This window comes from Copadichromis virginalis, linkage group LG1 (genome assembly GCF_057382275.1).
Source record: "Copadichromis virginalis isolate Kocher_CV1m ecotype Utaka linkage group LG1, C_Virginalis_male_GT1.1, whole genome shotgun sequence".
NCBI lineage: Eukaryota > Metazoa > Chordata > Actinopteri > Cichliformes > Cichlidae > Copadichromis > Copadichromis virginalis.
In genome coordinates this window covers 15,083,406-15,104,375 of record NC_140618.1, presented here as the reverse complement: position 1 = coordinate 15,104,375, position 20,970 = coordinate 15,083,406, and the positions used below count along the sequence as shown (strand labels likewise).

The 20,970-nt window shown below is 41.5% G+C and overlaps 1 protein-coding gene across 1 annotated transcript in view; it reads right to left on the bottom strand.

Annotated features, from left to right (window-relative positions):
* Positions 1 to 20,970, bottom strand: part of ush2a (Usher syndrome 2A (autosomal recessive, mild)) — a 220,544-nt gene that overhangs the window by 112,990 nt on the left and 86,584 nt on the right. The window contains exons 30-41 of the mRNA XM_085452171.1: positions 11,875 to 12,005; positions 8,701 to 8,827; positions 7,747 to 7,848; positions 7,270 to 7,458; positions 6,707 to 6,837; positions 6,322 to 6,601; positions 5,613 to 5,837; positions 4,914 to 4,994; positions 3,116 to 3,304; positions 1,438 to 1,575; positions 471 to 546; positions 96 to 181 (exon numbers count right to left, since the gene is read on the bottom strand). Of these exons, the coding sequence (XP_085308297.1) occupies positions 96 to 181; positions 471 to 546; positions 1,438 to 1,575; positions 3,116 to 3,304; positions 4,914 to 4,994; positions 5,613 to 5,837; positions 6,322 to 6,601; positions 6,707 to 6,837; positions 7,270 to 7,458; positions 7,747 to 7,848; positions 8,701 to 8,827; positions 11,875 to 12,005 (1,755 nt within the window). The remainder of the gene's footprint in view (positions 1 to 95; positions 182 to 470; positions 547 to 1,437; positions 1,576 to 3,115; positions 3,305 to 4,913; positions 4,995 to 5,612; positions 5,838 to 6,321; positions 6,602 to 6,706; positions 6,838 to 7,269; positions 7,459 to 7,746; positions 7,849 to 8,700; positions 8,828 to 11,874; positions 12,006 to 20,970) is intronic.

The window sequence follows — 20,970 nt, the reverse complement described above, 5'->3', positions numbered from 1 at the left end:
TTCCCCTTCTCTTTACTCCGAGGCCCCATCCCTCTACAGTCACAGTTACGCTGGAGCACACACACACAACCTCACATGCACTCTCTCCTCTTTACCAGTGATGTTGTGTTGTCTGTTTTTCCCCCTGTAGACCATTTGGTTGTTGTGATAGAGGAGGTACTCTGTAATGCCTCCATTGGGCCTATCAGTGGAACAAAAAAGTGAGATGAAGGTAATATTATTATATTGTGTACACTATACCATATATTGTTTTTGTGCCAAAATCTATGTTGGCTACACATTTATTCAAGCTGGGGGAAAATATAAGCAATACAGAACCAAATTCTGTTCCTGTTTTACAATACTGTCCATTTACTACTAATTCAGAATGTACTTATTACTTCCTCGTCATTGGTGAAGGTTCTTGAGTTAAATATTAATATGCAGCATGGAGGTGAGAGAGGACAGGTAAAAACTGTATTTTTTGTTACCTTGCTGGAGGTTCCCAGTTAACATAGAGTGCTGTGGGGGATGAGACTGCAGCTGGAGGAGACACAGCATCGGGAACTGATGCATAGAAGAATAAAATCAAGTTTTTATGTTAACACAAATATAGTGATCGGCATAAGGAACTAGAGTAAATATGAACACGTAGTGTATCTTTTAAGTAACAGTGAAGAAAAACTATGGCAAGCCTTAGCTTTATAGAGGTTATCATTCTATATCATCAAATGTCACCGATAAATAATTCAGTATTTCATATGGTGTTAGACAGTGACATCGCTTTGGATTACTTTTCAAAAGGTTTTCACCAAGAGAGAAACGTGAAAATTTTATGATCTCATGTTCACTGATCTCAAATAAGGTGAAGAAAAATGTGCCTGTACTCAAGGATAAGTGAGTAAAAAAAGTGTCTGTGCTGCATTTGTGTGTGTTTTAAATTAATTCTTTCTCCAGTCTCTCTAACATGTTTCAGTGTCTTAACTCTGTGCTCAGTGAAAATCAATACAGTAATCTGTTTTTTTCTTTAACTTCAGATTGATTTTTGCTGTCTCTGTACTGACCTCTGCCGTCACATTATCTCCCCAACAAGGCCTGTTAGTCCAGTACAGATTAAAGTAACATATAACATAAAAATATGTCTTTTCCTCTTTTACTTTTTCTTTCTTCATGCATGTTTTTATATGACTTAACAAGCTGGCAAATAACCTCTCTTTGCTTTTTACCCTCTCTTTTGTCTCCTCCTTTCTTGTGCCAGCACTCCTCTCCTTTTTTCATATGCTATGTATCTCATGCAGGAAACAGGTTGAACATATCTAAGTGTGTTTAGAAGTCTCTGCGCTCTGTGTCTCTGTGCATAAAGAATCATACATTTCTTCTACTGGTAAGGACGCTGACACTGAAGTTCTGTTCATAGGTGCATGAATCTGTGAAAGTTTGCATGTGTTTGTTGCTTACCTTCCTCTGGGGTTGCGATACTCCATCTCAAATCATTATCACCATTGTTGTTACGAAGGCTCTCAGTGCAACCAACAGGAGTACAGGCACTCACGGTGACAATGTACCGAGTAGACGGAGTGAGACCCGACAGCACACCTTAAGAGGAGCATATAAATGTCAATGAATAAGGTTTACGCATTACACCGTTTAAAAAAGAACAACTTTGAAGAATACAAACTCAATTTTGTTAACTCAGCTACATGTCAGAATGCATATTTGCAGTGTACATACACTATGGGTATAGAGTATTGCTCGACACAAGCCCTGAAAGATTGTAAAAATATCCTTTGTAAGTCCTTTGTGACAAATCAGGCCTATTTGTATCCTTTACTTGAGTCTTTATCAACAAGCATCAACAACACAATTTAAATGCTTTACTTGTAACTATGGGCTGCTGTTGCTAAGCAAATCTACTGTGCTTGGCAAACAGAGAGTCTATTCTAATTGTAAAGCTTCAGCCGTCTCTCTTTGGATGTTTTTTGTCCTCACCGTCTTGGCCCTCTCCACCCTTCTCTGTATTTTCTAAGTCACCCTCTCTTCTCTTCCACCCCCTCCCAAGTCTCCCCACCGTTGTGTCCAATCACGCTGCACTTGTCTCTCTTTTTCACTCTCCCTTACTGTTACCCATGTCTTTTAATTCAATTAGGGGCCAGGGCCCCACTCGGCTGCCATTACACCCTCATTTGCTTTTCTGTGTTTTTTAGCCATTGGTGTAATTCTGCAGTCAGGTGTTGAGGCCATCATAAATTAAGAAGAAGCCTTATCAGGGTGGACTTAATGTCTGGCAAAGAGAGGGGGAGTGAATGAGAAGCAGCGAGAGAGACACTGAGAAAGACTGAGCCAGAGAGCTCATCTTCATATTTGCCTAGAGACATGGCGAAGTGGATGAGAGGGGGGACGAATAGCAGCAGCGGACGCAGACATCATCATCATCATAAAAGATGAAGTGGGGAAAGATCGAAAAGTGAGCAACAGCTAGAGAGAGAGAAAAAGGAGCAATGCCAGGGTATGACATCATTGGGGTAGTCCTGAGTGTCTTGTTCCAAATGGAGACAGTCTCCTAAACCTGGGGACTTGCCAAGGAGAAATTAACAGGGTTGGCCAGGACAGTGAGTACATGCACTAGTATGTTTTGTCTGAAATACAAATCTGAAAAAGGAAGAAAGTAAGCAAAGGAGACATTATGAATGCTTTTTTAGTAAAGGCTAAAATGTAAAGGACAACAGGTGCAATAAGGCAAACAGAACTAAAGCTAAATTTACCTGTATGTAAAGTGATGTCTATTGTTTGTTGTTTTAAGTTTGATTGTTAAGTGCTCAAAAGAATGCAGTATAACATCCAAAACAAAAGTGCAAGCAGTAAAACGTTCTGCAACATAGTGCACATAGTGAGTAAAAATGCAAAGAGCAAAGGATGACATACTTTTGGGGAGGTGTAGAGCTTAAATAAATTTTAAAATGTGTCTTTGTAAATGGCCTGCATTTGTATAGCGCTTTACTCAGTCCCCAAGGACCCCAAAGCGCTTTACACTACATTCAGTCATCCATCCATTCACACACACATTCACACACTGGCAATGGCAAGCTACGTTGTATGCATTATATTTATGACTACAATAGTTTCGTGCATTTTTTACCTGTGAAGTTTCCGTTAGCCAGGAATGTGGCTCTGACAGGTGGTAGTTCTCGGTAGTCTCTGTTGTAGGCCTTTAGCTCATATCTGTCAATCAGTCCCCTTATGTCACCAGTGGGTGGCACCCAGCTCACCTTGGCACTGTAGGCGTTTAAACTCTGAACCTTTATTGGAGGTGGTACAGATGTAGGTACTTGAAAGGCCAAAAGGAAGAGAGATGCAAAATGAGACTGTGTAGGAAAAAAAATCCCATGGTATTAAAGAAAGAAAACAATCACATACAATAGTTAAACTTAACAAAATACATCTTAAGAATAATAATAAAAAAAGAAATACAGGAATTAGTTCAGGGCAAACAAATGTCAAAATAAAATCTAAACAGGAAAATATACATGAAAAAATATGCACGAAAAGCAAAACAACAAGATGGGCGGACATGAGAATAAAGAAAAAGCATTCCCCATCTCTCTGTGTTTTAATAGGCCCAGTAAATCATACCTCGCCATTAGCATAAATAGTATTTATGAGAGTAGTAACTTTTTCAGCGCTGATTTAATACAGCCAGCCATTCATTCTGGGCTATATTTCACAGCAATCAGCCTCCCTCTTTCTCTCTAACACTCCCCTTATTTCTCTCTCTGATACCCTCAGCAGCTCTGGTGGCCCAACTCCCATCCCACTTCCATCCTCTGCATTACAATCACCTTCATTTTCTGTCACCAGTCATCTTCCGTGCAAACTTTTAAAATAGTCAAATAACTGAAATTATAGATACATTATTACACACCATAAGGCTCACACATTCTTCGGTATCTGAAAATGTATCCACATATCATTCGTATCTTTAATATCACAAAATGAGGCCAGCTGTGCTGGATATTCGGCTATTTATTTATTTTATTTTGGGCTGTATGTTCTATTTTGTGTAAACCTTTAGTTATTTTGTGTTATTAAGTTCATGTTTTTTTCTACTTTCACCTTCATTCACCAATTTTACCATTTTCTTGCATTCTTATCCTTTTCTTTCTCCCTTTAATATCCAGTCACTGTGCATATTTCTTCATCTCCTTGCATTTTCTCACTTTTCTTTTAATTCGTTTATGACTCTTTGCTCTTCCCTTCTCCTGCTTTTCCACTTATCCCTTGCCCTCAATCCCCAGCTCTCTCTTAATTTCTTAATGTTTTTTAGCACTTCCTCCCTCCTGATCCTCCATTCCTCTTTCTGGTCATAGTATGGTGTACCGAGACCTACCAGTGTATTGTTCACTACTAACGAGGAGCTTTATATTACACAAGGGACCACACAGGCCATTCTGGGTTAACAGCCTTTTACTGTGATGCCCTTTATAGAGGCCTTATCAATCTCTCATACCGTCAGGCACATGTAATATCACTCACTGGCTTTGGATTACTCACATACTGTACAACATAGCAGTGGTTTTACAGCCAAAATCTCTCAAGATCAAAGACTTACTCTACTGAACAAAGTACAACAAAGTGAACATACAGTAACACACCTCACCATGCTAAACATGAAAATCAGTGTTAGAAAATTAAGCTTCTGTTTCAGACTGTCAGGGAAAATTTTTAACATTTTGCAAGTAACTTTGTCTTTGGAATATAATTCCAAGACAGAACTCATTGAACAAACTAAAATACTATAGCAGATACCACGTTTAAAGGACTCTGGTTATATTCTATAACTGCACTTGTAGAGTTTGGGTGTTTGGATGCATTTTGTTGCTAACATCTGCCAGCATATCAGCATGATAATAAGGATCTCATACACAATGACATTTTACCTTTGCCTCGGCTGCGTCCTCTTTCCCAAGGTCCGGCCGCCCAGCCTCCTGCAGCCAAGGCCACAAACCTGTACAAGTACTCTTAAAATATATGTGTATGTGTGTTTTCATACACAGGAAAAGGGATTAGGGATAGGGGGAGGAAAAAACAGAGGCAAGGCAAAACTGTTTTAGTCAAAACTGTGTTTGACAAAAAGTGCACTAAAAGTATAACATGTTCTTAAAGCTAATGTGATGTAATTTCCAGCTGTAAATTCTATTTGAACTTCTTGGATGGTTAGCTTGTATTCATCTCTGTGTCAGTAATATAATGTTGCAACACAGTAATACCCCCAGTGTAAGCTTTAATCAGAGAACATGATGATGTAAAAGCAATTACTACTAATTAGAGTGAGCTGCTAACATGGTATAGCTGGAAGCTGTGCCTCAAAGCCATAAAAATAGGTCTTCATGTATCAAGCAACTATACAGTGACACAAAAAGCAACAGACTTTTGAATGAAAACAACACTGTGGCAAAGCTTTCTCAATGTGACACACTCAACAATGAAATATGTTATGAAATAGAACCTCAATATCTCTACTGGTAACTTAGTACTTAAAAACTCTCATAATTCTTATTTTTTAATGCATTCCCTGAAGATTGAGCACACCTACAAACGTAATGCTGACACTGTGTATGTATACTGTGCGGTGTTACCAGTGAAAGGCTGTAGATTATAATCTGTGGCTTGAGTCTTTTTTCCACTGTACACCAGGACTGAATCGTTTCCTCTGCAGTTGTACCGGCTTTCACTGGTAGGACAACCATCTAAGTAGACTCTGACAGAACGGCGTGAGGCAACAGAGAGATTAACACTTTGGCTGATGGGAGGGTTTCTGTTACCACTTCTTATAGTAAGATCCTTTAAACACCCTCCTAGACCTGTGAAACGTAAGAAAAGGAAACATAAAGCAGAGAGAGAGAGTATAAAAAGTAGAAGCAAAAGTGAGAAGGAATCTTTATTATATCAGGGAAATCGCATTTTCCATTTTTTTACATGTCAAATGGGATTTCCCGACTCATATAATTATGCCACAGGTTTACTGATGCCAAATTTACAATGCTCTTAAATTTTAGTCAAATGTTAGCAAATAGTATGATTGCTATGCGTCAAAGTTAATTAATTTAGTGATTCTTCTGCTACACAGAAGAGCAGGCAAGTTATAACTGCAAATAAATGTACTTTAACTTGTCCAACTGAAAAGAAAGCCAAACAATGAGCTCAAAATATGTAAATACTATGCTTGATGATGAGATTCAAGGAACTGTATAGGAGACTGTAGCTAAATGAGACATTTTTCTTGGTTTGGCATCTGCCACTTTAATGAGCGACATGCAAATACTACCTCAGTGCATGTTATCTCACCATGTTTGTGACTTCGCCTGTCTAGAGCAGAATGTATGAGCTCTGGTGGCACGCCCCCCAAATATAATGGTGAATCAACTCTCAGCGTCACTGCTCCTCCCATTCCCCTTGCTTCCTCTGCCCAGTCATTGACAGCAGCTGAGATAAGCGAGCCGCGTTTTGCCAATGACAGTTGTTTCCAGTCTCCATCGCAGTAGCTAAGCCCCACCCACATGCTGAGTTCAATCACATGACCTTCAGAGGAGAGAATGAAGGACAAGAGACCAGCTTCCAGCTCCACCTTAAAAAATATAAACCAGTAAAGAAAACGTTAAAGTCTGTCATTAGATTCATTTGAGTATTTTCAGCATTAGTACGATAATTTGAAACACGTCTCTGCTTTTACCAGCATAAAGTCTTCAGTTTGTGTGTTGTATGTGAAGAGCAACAGCGCATTCAGCTGGTCTGTCCTAAAGTCCATAGAAATATCAAAGATCTGCCCTCCAGTAAATACACCTGAGTCCAATTCCAAGTAACCTGAAACCAGGAGGAGAAAAGTGTCAGTTTTACCAGCAGAACGAGTCAAATTTAAAACGTGCAAAAGGTATTTAAATTTCCCGTCATCTATTCATAAGTGACAGACGAAAGACTGTATGAGCTGGCCTTTTTAGACAGCAGTAATGGAGGAAATGTACACTAATGAACCTGATCTTTCACACAGAGGCCAATTAACTTATCATCATATTTATCAACATGAAACAAACTCATTACCACCAACATCAGCGGCAAGCATCTTATTAAGATATGTTGTGTTGACAGTGCATTAGGAGCACTAAAAAGAGTGTAAAGTTGTATCTGAACACATATTTGCACAGCACCAAGCACTTCATGCTTATTGTAACTGATACGCTGCTACATCATGTGGTTTTCAACATAGCAGTATGCTATTTTTGCACTTTACGGTCCTACCATGACCCAGAAAATGGGCTCCATCCACAGTTTGAAGAGGACATCCCTCCCAGCTTTCATACACTGCAACTTTCTTTGTGGCTTTTGCCCAGTCAAGACTTTGCCATTCCTCTGAGGGGCTGTCGGACATCTTAAAACTCACATCTCTAAGGCAACCAGAGAAGCGCTTTCGCACAAGTCTGGCATCTCCTGGTGAGACAAGCAAAAACAAAAGTCATAAGATTACATTAAAAATGTTTGCTTGTTACTTCCAATCAAAGACTATTCAACATTTTGAGGCACAAGGTCAAATAAGGGATTTTCATGAGGAAGAAGACACAGTATTTGTGCATGAATATGAGCTCAACTCTCAATCAGATCCAGAAACCTCTAGTCATCTTACAGTATACCTCGCTAAATTATATATCAGATAGCCAGAAAACATGCATATAATCCAGTGGCCACATGAAAGATTTTAATATGTAAGTGAAAACCCACCTGAATCCTGTCTTAGTAGAATGAAATTTTCTGGCAGCCCTCCGATGAACACTCCCATGTTCTCACCAATCATTGTGCTACCACTTAAAGCTGTTGCACTTCCTGATGGTGGTGAAAATAAGAAGCAAAAGAGAGGAAGTGGAGAATAAAAAGAATACATAATATTATATTATTATATTGAATAATTTAAGACACAAAAGCACAGGGGGAACAGTGAAATATATGGAAAGAAAATGTAGATGTACCTCTCATATAAGGGAAGCATATAAGGTAAAAACAGATTTTGCACAATTCTAATGAGTAAAGTCAATATTTGGTGCAACCATGTTTATTCTTCAGGTCTTTGCTGACTTTCAGAGACTGTTCCTCTGCTATAGATATCGTTTTTCCTTCTTTTGTCCTCCACTTGTCCAATTTCCTCTGAATTTTTAAGAAGCCACTGCACACCACGCCAGGTTTCCAGCTAATAGCTTTTCGTAAATCACTTTGTTGTTACAAAAATAAATGAATGTGAATGAATGCATATATGCAACAGCCTGCTAGTAACAAAGTGCCTAAAGATAGATTTAATTTTTTAAATAAAATTTCTCTCATCTGTAAACCCAACATTATTTCATCACTTGATTGGGTGTGCTTTCTATAACTGAAATATTTATAGATCAGTGCTAAGTGGCTTAACAGACAAGCAAAGAGCATTGCTGTGAAACTGGTTAGTCACATACGATACAGTAATATTTTTGTTATCATACACAGACTGGGTGGAATTAACCTGGATAATATCTCCTAGTCAGGGTGGGGGGATTTACAGAATATATACATAGAAAAACACAGACAATCAACATCAGCCTCACAAGATTCACATCCAGATATATGTATGTAGATAAGCATATTACACACACACCCACACACGGAGCAGATGCACACAGTGGTCAGTATGAATACAAGGAGAGTTACCTCTGTATTGATCGTTTACAACGATTGTTCCCACGGCCCCTTGCCTCGTTGCTCTAATACTATGCCATTGTCCATCATTGTAGCGGTGCCCTCCATCACCCTGTACGCTCACAGCCACCGCTGAACCCTACACACATAAACACAAGCATGCATTAAACCCATGACACAAGCACAAATGAACTGATGGTGTGAGGATATCCACTGACTTACATTTTTTTCCAAACTATCACAGATCAGTTAACACAACCTAAGATTGCTGGCTCAACTAAAAATCAAGGATCAGCGATACCAATCACACAGACACACATCATCTTCAAAAGGACACAAACATGCACATATAACCATCAAAGTGTTGTTACAAGGCTTTTTGCTACCTATTAAGTATGACATCATTGTTGTGATCAGCTTTTAGCAAGCAGCCAAAGAGTAATGTAGTAAAAGAAAAGTATGGGTAGATGCACACATCTACACAGACGCACATGTGGTGATGAAGATTTAATGATGAGATCAATAAATGTATGAATGCCAAAGTATATCAGACTCGGACATCTTTACCAACTTTGCTAGACAGCTCTACTTAACAAGACAGATTTTTTTTAAAACTCCTAACACACACACACACACACACACACACACACACACACACACGCACACACACACACACACACACACACACACACACACACACACAAAAAAAAAAACAAGCACCTGCCCAAAGAATAGTAAAATAGTAGTGGAAGCAATTGGCACTCAACTCTTCTGGATAGTAATATTGAGATAAATTTATAAATACCATTCGATTTAAGATGGTTTTACTGAAAAGCACTGATATTTTATATTGTGAGGAAAATTATAGGATCAGACAATATGTGTGCTAAAAGCAAATAGTTTGATGAAACAAAGGTCTGGTGATGAGATGGTGTCATCCTTTGATTTGTGTGTGTCCACTGTTGGATGCCCCAATGCCCAATCTCTTTAATATACAGTATGTGATAGAAGAAGTCAACACACACACATAATATAAAGCACTTATCCAAAGTGCTGCATCTGTGACTTTCCTGCAAATACTTGGCAGCTTATAACACAATATGAGCATGAAGTTTTGGTGTGTTTATGTGTGTTCTGAATACATGTAAGAGACAGACAGAATGAAAAGGAAATGTGTGTGGGGTGTGTGTGCATGTGTGGCCATCTCTCAACAGAGAGGAGGCGACAAAGGATGAAGTGGTTTGTCACTTCTACATCAGATGACATTTAGATCTGTGTTTAAACTTTCTTACTGTCCTCATGTCAGTCAAGTCTTCACACACTAAAACTGGCATTTAACCTTTTTTTTTTTAAGAACAGATGGAACAAATGGTCAAAGAAAGCCTCACACAGTTTTGTCATCTCAAGTTCAAGTCTGATGGTCTCACTAGCTCACAACTAAGGAGTGCATATGTGGGGAGAATAAAGTTTGACCTGAAGACAAGTTGCTCTGAGTTTTTTTCTTTTTCCTTTAGTCACCATCTGATCGAAAGAGGGTTTATCTGGATGTGCTGCACCTCATAGATGACTTGTGGGGCCTCTACACTTGCACACTTTGAGAGACTGAGAGACGCTACCTGGACATTTGTTGCTGTAAAATAATATTGTTTGGATTTTTAGTTTATGAGACCCGTTTTCAGTGTAGAAAAACCTGGATAAATCACAAGCTTAAATTGAAATTTGAAAACATCTGTTGATCGACTTTTTACTCCATTATGTCAGTAAATCTTTAGTTATTTCATTTCCTCTTTTGTTGATAATATTACTAAACTGCCAGGATTCCTGCCCTGATAATAAAATGACTAGACCTATCAAATAAGTGATATCGGACAAAACAATAATAATCAGCAACAAAGAATAAAGTCATAACTTGCCATAATTTTTTATGGCCATTGCAAAGAAACACCTCTTGCCTTTAAACCAGTCTGAGTCTGAAAAACGCCGCATGTTTGGCATTATGTGACAGACACCACAGCTCCATGCATGGATGCACTTGTGCATTTATAGCTAGTTGCTGACACATTAACCACTACTCACCTGCATCAATAAAGTATAAACTGCCTCTTTTACATTTTGAGTGAATGCTTTCTTAAATGTTCTTGAGCTGCGATATAAGTGCATGTGTGGCAGCTCACATGTGCACGCATTTATGAGCATATCACCTGCCTGTGTCATGCTAAATTACCCCCTCCCCCCTGCATTGGTAATCCCATTAGGCTAGCTCAACAGGCTAATAGGGGGAAGTAATGGGCCCAGCTATATGTATCTAGGGGAACACTAATAAGCCATGACTCCACTCCTACTGTTAATTACTCCAAACTAGCCTAAACAAAGGAATCAACCCAGTTGGAGAAGATACACATACACTCCATCACACATCTAGCAACATAACCACAGACACACTAATCAACAGTGATAGTCAATGATCTGTTCAGTGACATACACCCATCTGCATAGACAGATATAACCCATAGTTACATTTTGATGAAGAGTTTTTGATAAAATATTGCACAATGATACTAATGAGAAACTAAAGTGTGTATGTGCATGTTTGTTTGAGTGTGTAATTAGTTGGTGGCCTGATGGAAGTATGTGTAATCATCTCCCATCATCACTTTCATCATCGAAGTCGTTGACTCTTTAACCCTTCTACATGCGTCTGTATGGATGGATAAGGAAAGTCAGGCTGTGTGGCTGTGTGCATGTGTATGAGTGTGTGTATGTGTGCGTGCTTGGGTGCAAAGCTTAATTAGCTTGCAATTGGTATTCGCGCGTGGTGACTGCAGGGAATGAGTTAATTGCAGTCCAATTCAAACGTTGACACACTTTCAAAGTTTTTCCCCTTTCCCTGCCTCCCTGACAGAAACCAATGAGGGGCTACAGATCACATTTATTAGATGAGAGAAAGTGAGAGAGAAAATGGAAGAGACTTGGAGAGAGAGCAATACAGAAGGAAAGAAAAACACAGGTGAGAAAAGTGAGTAGGTATAAGGAGTAGAATTAAATGGGAAAAAAAATCAGGTGTTAGACAAAAATGCACAATCAGTAAATACAGATAAATACAGCAGCAAACAAAATGTATGTTGTAGTACGGCGTAATTTAAATGTTTCAATTATGCAGAGACGCTTTTGAAACACATTACCTACCTGTGGGTCAAACAAAAAGTAGGGCCGTCCATTTTTTATCTGAACAGCCAAAAACTCTTCCTGATTTCCTGGAGAGAAGCTGCAGAGTAGCAGGCCATCAGGGGCCCGAGTCTTAAAACTCAGCTCAACACCTGATACAAAGGGAGACAAGGAACAAGATGGGGGAGATGGACATTTAGTAAAAGAGAGAGACAGCCTAAAAGAGGATTTTAATTCCGAGTTACACATTATCTCAGTGTTAAAGCTGACCACAGAAAGTTCAGGTTGCCTACAGCATGTATTTTATATAAAACCCTCACTGCTTGCATCAAGATAAAGAGGGTCATTAAATTAATTAAATGCACTTGATTAACTGATCATCAGTAAGTGTGGTCATCTCTATAAAAGCAGACGTTTGGGCAATTTCCTGGTTTAAAGGCTTCAGGTGTGAGATGTTTGGCCATAATGCACATCATATACCAAATATCAAGCACGGTGGGAGTGGAGCCAGCGGAACTGAGGACTCATTGACCATGAACTGTATATTAAAGTATTTTAAAGTCATCCCAAGCACACTAATGAATCTACAATAGAATCACTGAAAAGAAAATAATCTAAATGTTGCAATGGCAGAGTCCAAAGTCCAGAACTTAAGTCAACTGAAATGCTGTCCATAGACGAATGCCCATAAATCTCTATGAACTGAGATAATGCTGTCAAGAAGAATGAGCCAAAAATTCATACAGACTACAGTTACATTGTTTTTACAGTGTTTTGTTGCCAAAAGTGGTTCTACAAACTACTGAATCAGGTGGCGTGCTTAGCTTTTTACCATATCACATACAAAAGAGTCTTGTGAAGTCTTTCTTTTTCACAGCTGTATATATACACGCACACTGTCACAAGAACCAACAGGACTCTGCAGGGATTGTTTAAACCCCAGTCTGAGATGTCATGTACTCACATAATGCTTACCATTAAGTAAAAAAGAAAGAGGAAGACTGATAAATGTACATTTCTATCAAAATAACTGTTTCCCAACAGCACTAAATCTCTAAGCTGACCTTATTTCCTGTGTAAGCCAGCCGTCTAGGATAATCTTACCACTAAGATACTTCAGGGAAAACATGAAGATTGATCTTAGAAGACACACCTGCTTCCACAGTTTTGGAAGCTTTCACTTGTAATGTCTTGCTTTTATCTCATGATACCACAGCCTTCCTTTCTTTATCCTTGTAGGATAAAGTAGTTAACAGAGAAGTCTTTAAAGTGTCAAAGACTAGGGTTAAGAGAGAAAATATGATAACACAACAAACTGAAGTTTTGATAGAAATTAAACATGAAATTAAATTGATCATTTTCTGAATCCCCAAATTTTTGGCCGGTTTAGTTGCCACCTTCAAAACAGCATTTTATCAATAATTGTGTTAGGAAAAGTTTCTATTGCTTTCCTACATTTTCAAGTTATACATGTAGCATTAATCTGTCAGAAGATTGGTGGCTCAGAACTTAAAAACTCATAGGGAAATGCTAAACTGCTAAAATGTCTGAATTCTACCTTTTTCAGATAATTCTCAGTTACGCTTTCAATTGGAGAAGCCTAAAAAATCATATCACCTAAAATGACAATGGATTTGGGATCTGACAAAACAAATGATGAGGAATATTCAGAATTAATCCTTGCATTTTAGTAATGTGGGAAATTTGGAGGTTCTTAGGCCAGCAGAGCCTTTAAGACACACGTGCACACACACACGAAACATTCATCCAGCGTGCTGCCTTGTCATGTTACCATGGATCAGAGATTTGATCTTAATCCACTACTAGATCCACATAACCACACAAACCAAGAAGGTTTATGTGTGTGTCTGTGAGTATGTGTGTTTCTTCAGCTCTGTCTGTCTCAGTAGAGAACAGACATGTGGGAAGATCTGAGGAGACCAATGCAGTCAGTCCAGGGTTCATCAGAAGCAAGTGTTTGCAAAATAATTAGTGTGTGAATTCTCTTAAAACAGAGGGAAGTCAGACACTATACAGAAAACTCAAAATGAATACAGATTATCAGAGCTCAGATCTCAACCTTTTTACACAGTTTTGAAGTCTTTTCTTGCTTTTTGTAACTGGATCTATTGTTATGCTGTAGATGGTTGCAAGAAGCAAAAAGAAAGACTTGAGTTGTTTTTATATATCTTAAAAACATAAGTATACCACACATGACTATAGAAAAAAACAAAACTAAAATAAAGGTAGTCCGAACTAGCTGTTATGTAGAAATAACCATAGAAGGAGCCATTGAAGTCAATCTGTAGGGTTTCATGCATTAGTTGATATGGAGGTTTATGCAGATGTGGAGCTGGAGCGTGTTGGGATCACAACGTGAGGAGTTTTCCTGAAATAAATTTGAGAATGTCAAGTGCTACATCTGCCAGCACATCTCCACTTGTGGCAAAGCACTTTGGTCAGATGACAGTCGGAAACATTTACCTTCTAATTGGATTGTTTGGACTGAGGCCACATTGGAAAACTGTGTGAGCTGCATCTGACTTAATATACAAAAGTGGTTCAAATCAGAAATGAAAATATCATGTCATGTAGAATCTGAAAAACAGATGAACTATAGGAGCAAGTGGCCATGTACTGGGAGCAAGCAGCGGTGTTGGAATAGCTACATGACCAGTCTGAGCGCCAGACAAATGTGTTGGGCTGGTTCCTCTGTCCCGCATCTACTCCCCCATGTAGAGGGAAATGTCTTTCAGGATACAGCAGAAGCATGCCGCTGACCTGAGGAGGAGTGGGTGCTGCTGTCTGGCAAAGCCCAGGTGGCGCTCTCAACTTGAGAACAGATTGGCCGGGGTTTAATAACCTGTTGGGGCAGTGTGTGGGCATGTGTTCACAACCTTTAGTGGTGTGTAGTGTCTGCACTGCACTCAGCGGTGACTCTGACTCTGGAGAGAAGGAGATGGCAGGGCCTCCTCATGAGGCCCCACCGGCTTCAGTGATTCACTCCACCGAAGATTTTTCACTAGAGCAGCCTTGTGATGGCACCTTACTGTACACTCAGCCTTTGACCAAGTGATAAGAACTGATGGTCACATGGTGCACCCTGACACGGCGTCGGCCTACCCACATTTTATATTGATTAAAGATAGGCTTTATTGAGTGAGTCGTGATGCTCACACAGAAGAGGAACACACTCAGCTGGCCTTCCCAAAAGTGCCTTTGCACCTTGAGTGCATTAGCATGGACCTCATTTGGCTGTTTCAGGTCATCTCCCAAGTTGGCATCCCAAAAGAGATACTGACTGACAGAGGCACTTCGTTCATGTCTCGCACACTTAAATAGCTGTATGAATTACTGGGCATTAAATCTGTTTGGACCAGCATCTACCACCCTCAGACTGACTGGCTGGTGGAGCGGGTGGATAAGACTAGAGTCAGACAATTTTCACTATGAGACAAAGTGCTTATATTACTCCCCTCTACTAGCTCAAAGTTACTTGGCAAATGGCAAGGAGGCTTTGTGATCACATGGCAGGTGGGGGATGTAGGCTATGAAGTGGTATGGTCTAACAGGGGAGGAGGCACACAAATATATCACCTCAACCTCCTCAAAGCACAGAGAGAGCTTGAAACCACTTCTCTGGTGAGTGGTAAAGGGTAAAGGAGAGAGATGAGTTGGGGCTGGAGGTGCCAAACTCCACTATTCCCACCTCCCTCCATTGTGATGACCATCTCATCTCTCATAAGCTGCCTGGACTGGTTAGACAATAATTGCTTTTTCATGACGCTGGATTTTACCAAGGGCTACTGGCAAATTCCAGTGTCTAGAGTATTTAAGGAAAAACAGCCTTCTCCATTTCATACAGTTTTTACCAGTTTCTCACACTTCCGTTCAGCTTGTTTGTAGCCCCAGCCACCTTCTAGCGCCTGATGGACCAGGTGCAGATGGCTTACTGGCCTAAGGTGGGTGATGGGGGTATGTGGCGGGGTGTGGTATCTGGCTCAGCTGTAGGGGAGGGGTGTAGCAGTTGGTTCAGGGTGTGGTGTCAGGAGAGGGTGACCCACACAGCTATTCTTCATCGCCTGGTCATGCAATCCCTATTTCAGTACGATACTGGGACCTGACGAGAGAGCGGTGTGTGCAGAGTAGAAGGACACAGCTGGAAAGCTCTACCAAAGAAAGCGTATTGTGGAACACAATGAAAATAAACAGCCTTCAACGTGCAACGCCGTGTGTGGAGGTCCATCCACATATTGATTAAGAATTTGATGATAATCATGAATTACTCTACACAGACATAAACCCAGTAAAGACTGTAGTAGTATCCAAAGAAAATTAATAAAACTTCTTCACAGTGGACGGGCATTTTGTACATCAAGCAGGCATGTGTCATTTACATTCACGACCATTACATTACCCCTCCTTAACCTACTCTCGTAAACCCTTTTTCCTTCTTCTGCTTTTAACCTCTCTCCTTCTTTATTACCTTTTCTTTCTCCTTTTCTACACATATTACCCCCTCTCAGTATTTTCTTTAACCTTGCATCTAAAACACACACACACTCACACACACATTTTTTTCAATCATGCTTTTTCCTGCATCTTGCTTGTGTACCTGTTTAACTTCTCTAATGCTGCAGTTTTGTGCATACAAAAGTGTAGACAATATACAAAAAAATGTAGACAATATAAATGTGTGTTTTACATAGTACATAGTTATTGCATATATACACCCACTCTCCACCAGTCCTATGGAGAGGAGACAGACTCAAGGGCCAAACATGCTTTCATACTATGTGTTGGTGAAAGCACAGTTAAAAAACACAGATCTAATGCCAGAAAATCCTACAGAGTGAAAGATATCAGTGTAGCGAAACTGTAATTCTTCTGATTTAGGGGCTGTTAAATGAAATAAATGAAAAAAAAATTTCTTTTTTAAATTACATAAAGGGTGCTCCACCTGGAGACTCTGTTGTCCTGCTGGGAGACTTCAATGCTCACGTGGGTAACGACAGCGAGACCTGGAGGGGCGTGATTGGGAGGAACGGCCTCCCTGATCTGAACCCGAGCGGTGCTCTGTTATTGGACTTCTGTGCTAATCACAGTTTGGCCATAACGAACACCCTGTTCGAACATAAGAGTGTCCATAAGTGCACGTGGCACCAGGACGCTCTAGGCCGTAGGTCGATGATCGATTTTGTAATCGTATCAGCAGACCTGCGACCATATGTTCTGGACACTCGGGTAAAGAGAGGGGCTGAGCTGTCAACTGATCACCACCTGGTGGTGAGTTGGATCAGGTGGCGGGGGAAGACGCTGGACAGACCTGGTGCACCTAAACGCGTAGTGAGGGTGTGCTGGGAACGTCTAGCAGAGGCCCCAGTCCGCGAGATCTTCAACGCACACCTCCGGCAGAGCTTCAACAGCATTCCGAGGGAGACTGGGGACATTGAGTCCGAATGGACCATGTTCAGCGTCTCCATTGCCGAAGCTGCTGCATTGAGCTGCGGCCGCAAGGTGGTTGGTGCCTGCCGTGGTGGTAATCCCCGAACCAAATGGTGGACACCAGAGGTGAAGGGAGCCACTAGGCTGAAGAAGGAGTCCTATCGGGCTTGGTTAGCCTGTGGGACTCCGGAGGCAGCCGACAGGTATCGACAGGCCAAGCGGAATGCGGCTCGGGCAGTGGCTGAAGCAAAAACTCGGGTGTGGGAGGAGTTCGGAGAGGCCATGGAAAAAGACTTTCGGACTGCCTCGAAGAGATTCTGGCAAACCGTCAGACGTCTCAGGAGGGGAAAGTGGTGCTCTACCTGCACTGTGTATAGTGCTGGCGGAGCGCTGCTGACGTCGACTGAGAAAATTGTCAGGCGGTGGAAGGAATACTTCGAGGACCTCCTTAATCCCACTGACACATCTTCCGAGGAGGAAGCAGAGTCTGGGGATGAGGGGAATGACCCGCCAATTTCCGGGGGCGAGGTCACTGAGGCAGTTAAACAACTCCTTGGTGGCAGAGCCCCTGGTGTTGATGAGGTCCGCCCCGAGTTCCTGAAGGCTCTGGACGTTGTAGGGCTGTCCTGGTTGACATGCCTCTGCAATGTTGCGTGGAGATCAGGGGCAGTACCTGTGGACTGGCAGACCGGGGTGGTGGTCCCCATCTTTAAGAAAGGGGACCGGAGGGTGTGTTCCAACTACAGGGGGATCACACTCCTCAGCCTCCCTGGGAAAGTCTATGCCAGGGTGCTGGAAAGGAGAGTTCGTCCGTTAGTCGAACCTCGGATACAGGAGGAACAATGCGGTTTTCGTCCTGGTCGCGGAACACTGGACCAGCTCTTTATCCTCTCCAGGATACTTGAGGGTGCATGGGAGTTTGCCCAACCAGTCTACATGTGTTTTGTGGACTTGGAGAAGGCATTCGACCGTGTCCCTCGGGGTGTCCTGTGGGAGGTGTTGCGGGAATATGGGGTGTCTGGCCCATTGCTACGGGGCCATTTGATCCCTATACAACCGTTGCAAGAGCTTGGTTCGCATTGCCGGCAATAAGTCGGACTCGTTCCCGGTGGGTGATGGGCTCCGCCAGGGCTGCCCTTTGTCTCCGGTTCTGTTCATAATTTTTATGGACAGGATTTCTAGGCGCAGCCAAGTGGCGGAGGGCTTTCGCTTTGGTGGCCTCAGAATCTCATCTCTGATTTTTGCAGATGATGTGGTTCTGTTGGCTTCATCGGGTGAGGGCCTCCAGCTCGCACTGGAACGGTTCGCAGCTGAGTGTGAAGCAGCGGGAATGAGGATCAGCACCTCCAAATCTGAGGCCATGGTTCTCAGCCGGAAAAGGGTGGAGTGCCCACTCCGGGTCGGGGATGAGTTCCTGCCCCAAGTGGAGGAGTTCAAGTATCTCGGGGTCTTGTTCGCGAGTGATGGGAGAAGGGAGCCGGAGATCGACAGACGGATTGGGGCTGCAGCTGCAGTAATGCGGACGCTGCACCGGTCCGTCATGGTGAAGAGGGAGCTGAGTGTAAAAGCGAAGCTCTCAATTTACCGGTCGATCTACGTCCCTACCCTCACCTATGGCCACGAGCTGTGGGTAGTGACCAAAGGAAGGAGATCGCGGATACAAGCAGCAGAAATGAGCTTCCTCCGAAGGGTGGCTGGCCTCTCCCTTAGAGATAGGGTGAGAAGTTTGGCCATCCGGGAGGGGCTCAGAGTAGAGCAGCTGCTGCTCCACATCGAAAGGAGCCAGCTGAGGTGGTTCGGGCATCTGACAAGGATGCCCCCTGGGCGCCTCCTGGGTGAGGTGTTCCAGGCATGTCCCACCGGGAGGAGGCCCCGGGGCAGACCCAGGACACGCTGGAGAGATTATATCTCTCGGCTGGCCTGGGAACGCCTTGGTATTCCCCCGGATAAGCTGGAGGAGGTGGCTGGGGAGAGGGAGGTCTGGGCCTCTTTGCTTAGGCTGCTGCCCCCGCGACCCGGCCCCGGACAAAGTGGATGAGGATGGATGGATGGATGGATAAATTACATAAAAAAATCTGATAATTTATATAGTGTGTCAATAAATTCCTGAAGCCATACATGGAAGTAAACGTGTAAGGAAAATTAAGGGTATGTACAGATTTTGTACACAGTTTTTGTGTGAGTCTGCATTTTTGTGATAGTCAAAGTGTTATCCAAGCACGCTCAAATGTAAAGCATCTGTGACACTGCTCATGCTCAGCAATACTTCCTTCAGATTTCCCCACAGGACTTGTGCTACTTCACACTGACAACCACTTTGGAGCCATCAACAGACAAACCTGAGCACACACCATGACAGGTGATTTTGTTACGCATACAGCACAATGACACACACAGAGAGACACACACTTATAGACAAAGCGGCACATATACACACAAGCGCTTTCACTGTGCGATCGAACAAACACAATACCCCAGCAAGCACTTACAGTAAATGCATAATAAAGCCACACACGGTCAAACACATGCACAGAAAAATTGTTGCTGTTTATGTTTTACAATAGTATACACAAAATTTTTAAGGCAACGACTTCAGTTAATGAAATGTTAAGACGACTAATATACTCCAACATGAATTACTTAATATTTCTAATGTGCTTTTTTCCCCCGAAAAGTAATTATTTTTACGTTTTTACGTTATGTGAATACTTATTGTTTTGGTCCAGTCCTGTTATATAACACATTTCAAGTTTAGAAGTTTAGGTACTACAGAAAGGGGATCTTTGTTATGAAGCATTTATTGTCAAAACTGTTTTCCGGAGAGGGCAGTGGGGGATAAGAACCCCCTCTCTAGTTGTCTTTTCTCAAAGCAAAAAACAGCACTTGAAAGGTTCTCCCCACTGTGTGCTCAGTGGGTTTCTGACTATAAATTTCCTTTTCGCTGGAAGCATAAAAATCCAAATTTATTAAACCAGAGAAAGGTGTTGGACCCTACTAGTGGACCATAAACACAGTATGTTCATTCCACTCTGCAATGCAAAAATGAGTGCAAACACACTGACAACTTGGTTTTTCTCTAAGACCAGGTAAAGAGCCAGTCATAAAGTTTGCCCGAAGGAAGAAACACACTCTCAAAAGGCTCCCTCACCGTTTTCTACAACATGCTGAATACGAGAACTAAAATGCTGCTTTGATCAAAAAACACAGCAGTTTTTTCACGAGTGAAACAAGAAACATTTTGTGAACTATAAGCACATACAACCAGCCACATTTACACAATCAACTTGATGTTAAGTAATAAGAGTTATAGTTCGGTTTTTTAAACCGACTCTTAAATCAATTAAAACTAAAGGAGCATTTCAAAATGAATTATTAATTCTAAACAGTGCACTGTGTTGTACTCTCGTTACCTAATCAAACGAGAAGATTCATGTTATATTCCACAATATGAAACATTAACACTTAGTTATGTTGAGCCATTTACAGTTTTAAGTAGTTTTATTTATTAGGTAGTATTCTTTCATGTGCATTGTTTCTCCTCTCTGTCTCAGTAAACAGTGGAGGTTGTGTGTAATCATCTACACAACATAACCTGAATAACTCCAGTCATGTTAGCTCTCTGCTGGCATTAATCAGAGCCTGGCGTATTAATGAGAGCGCGGCAGCTAGCTA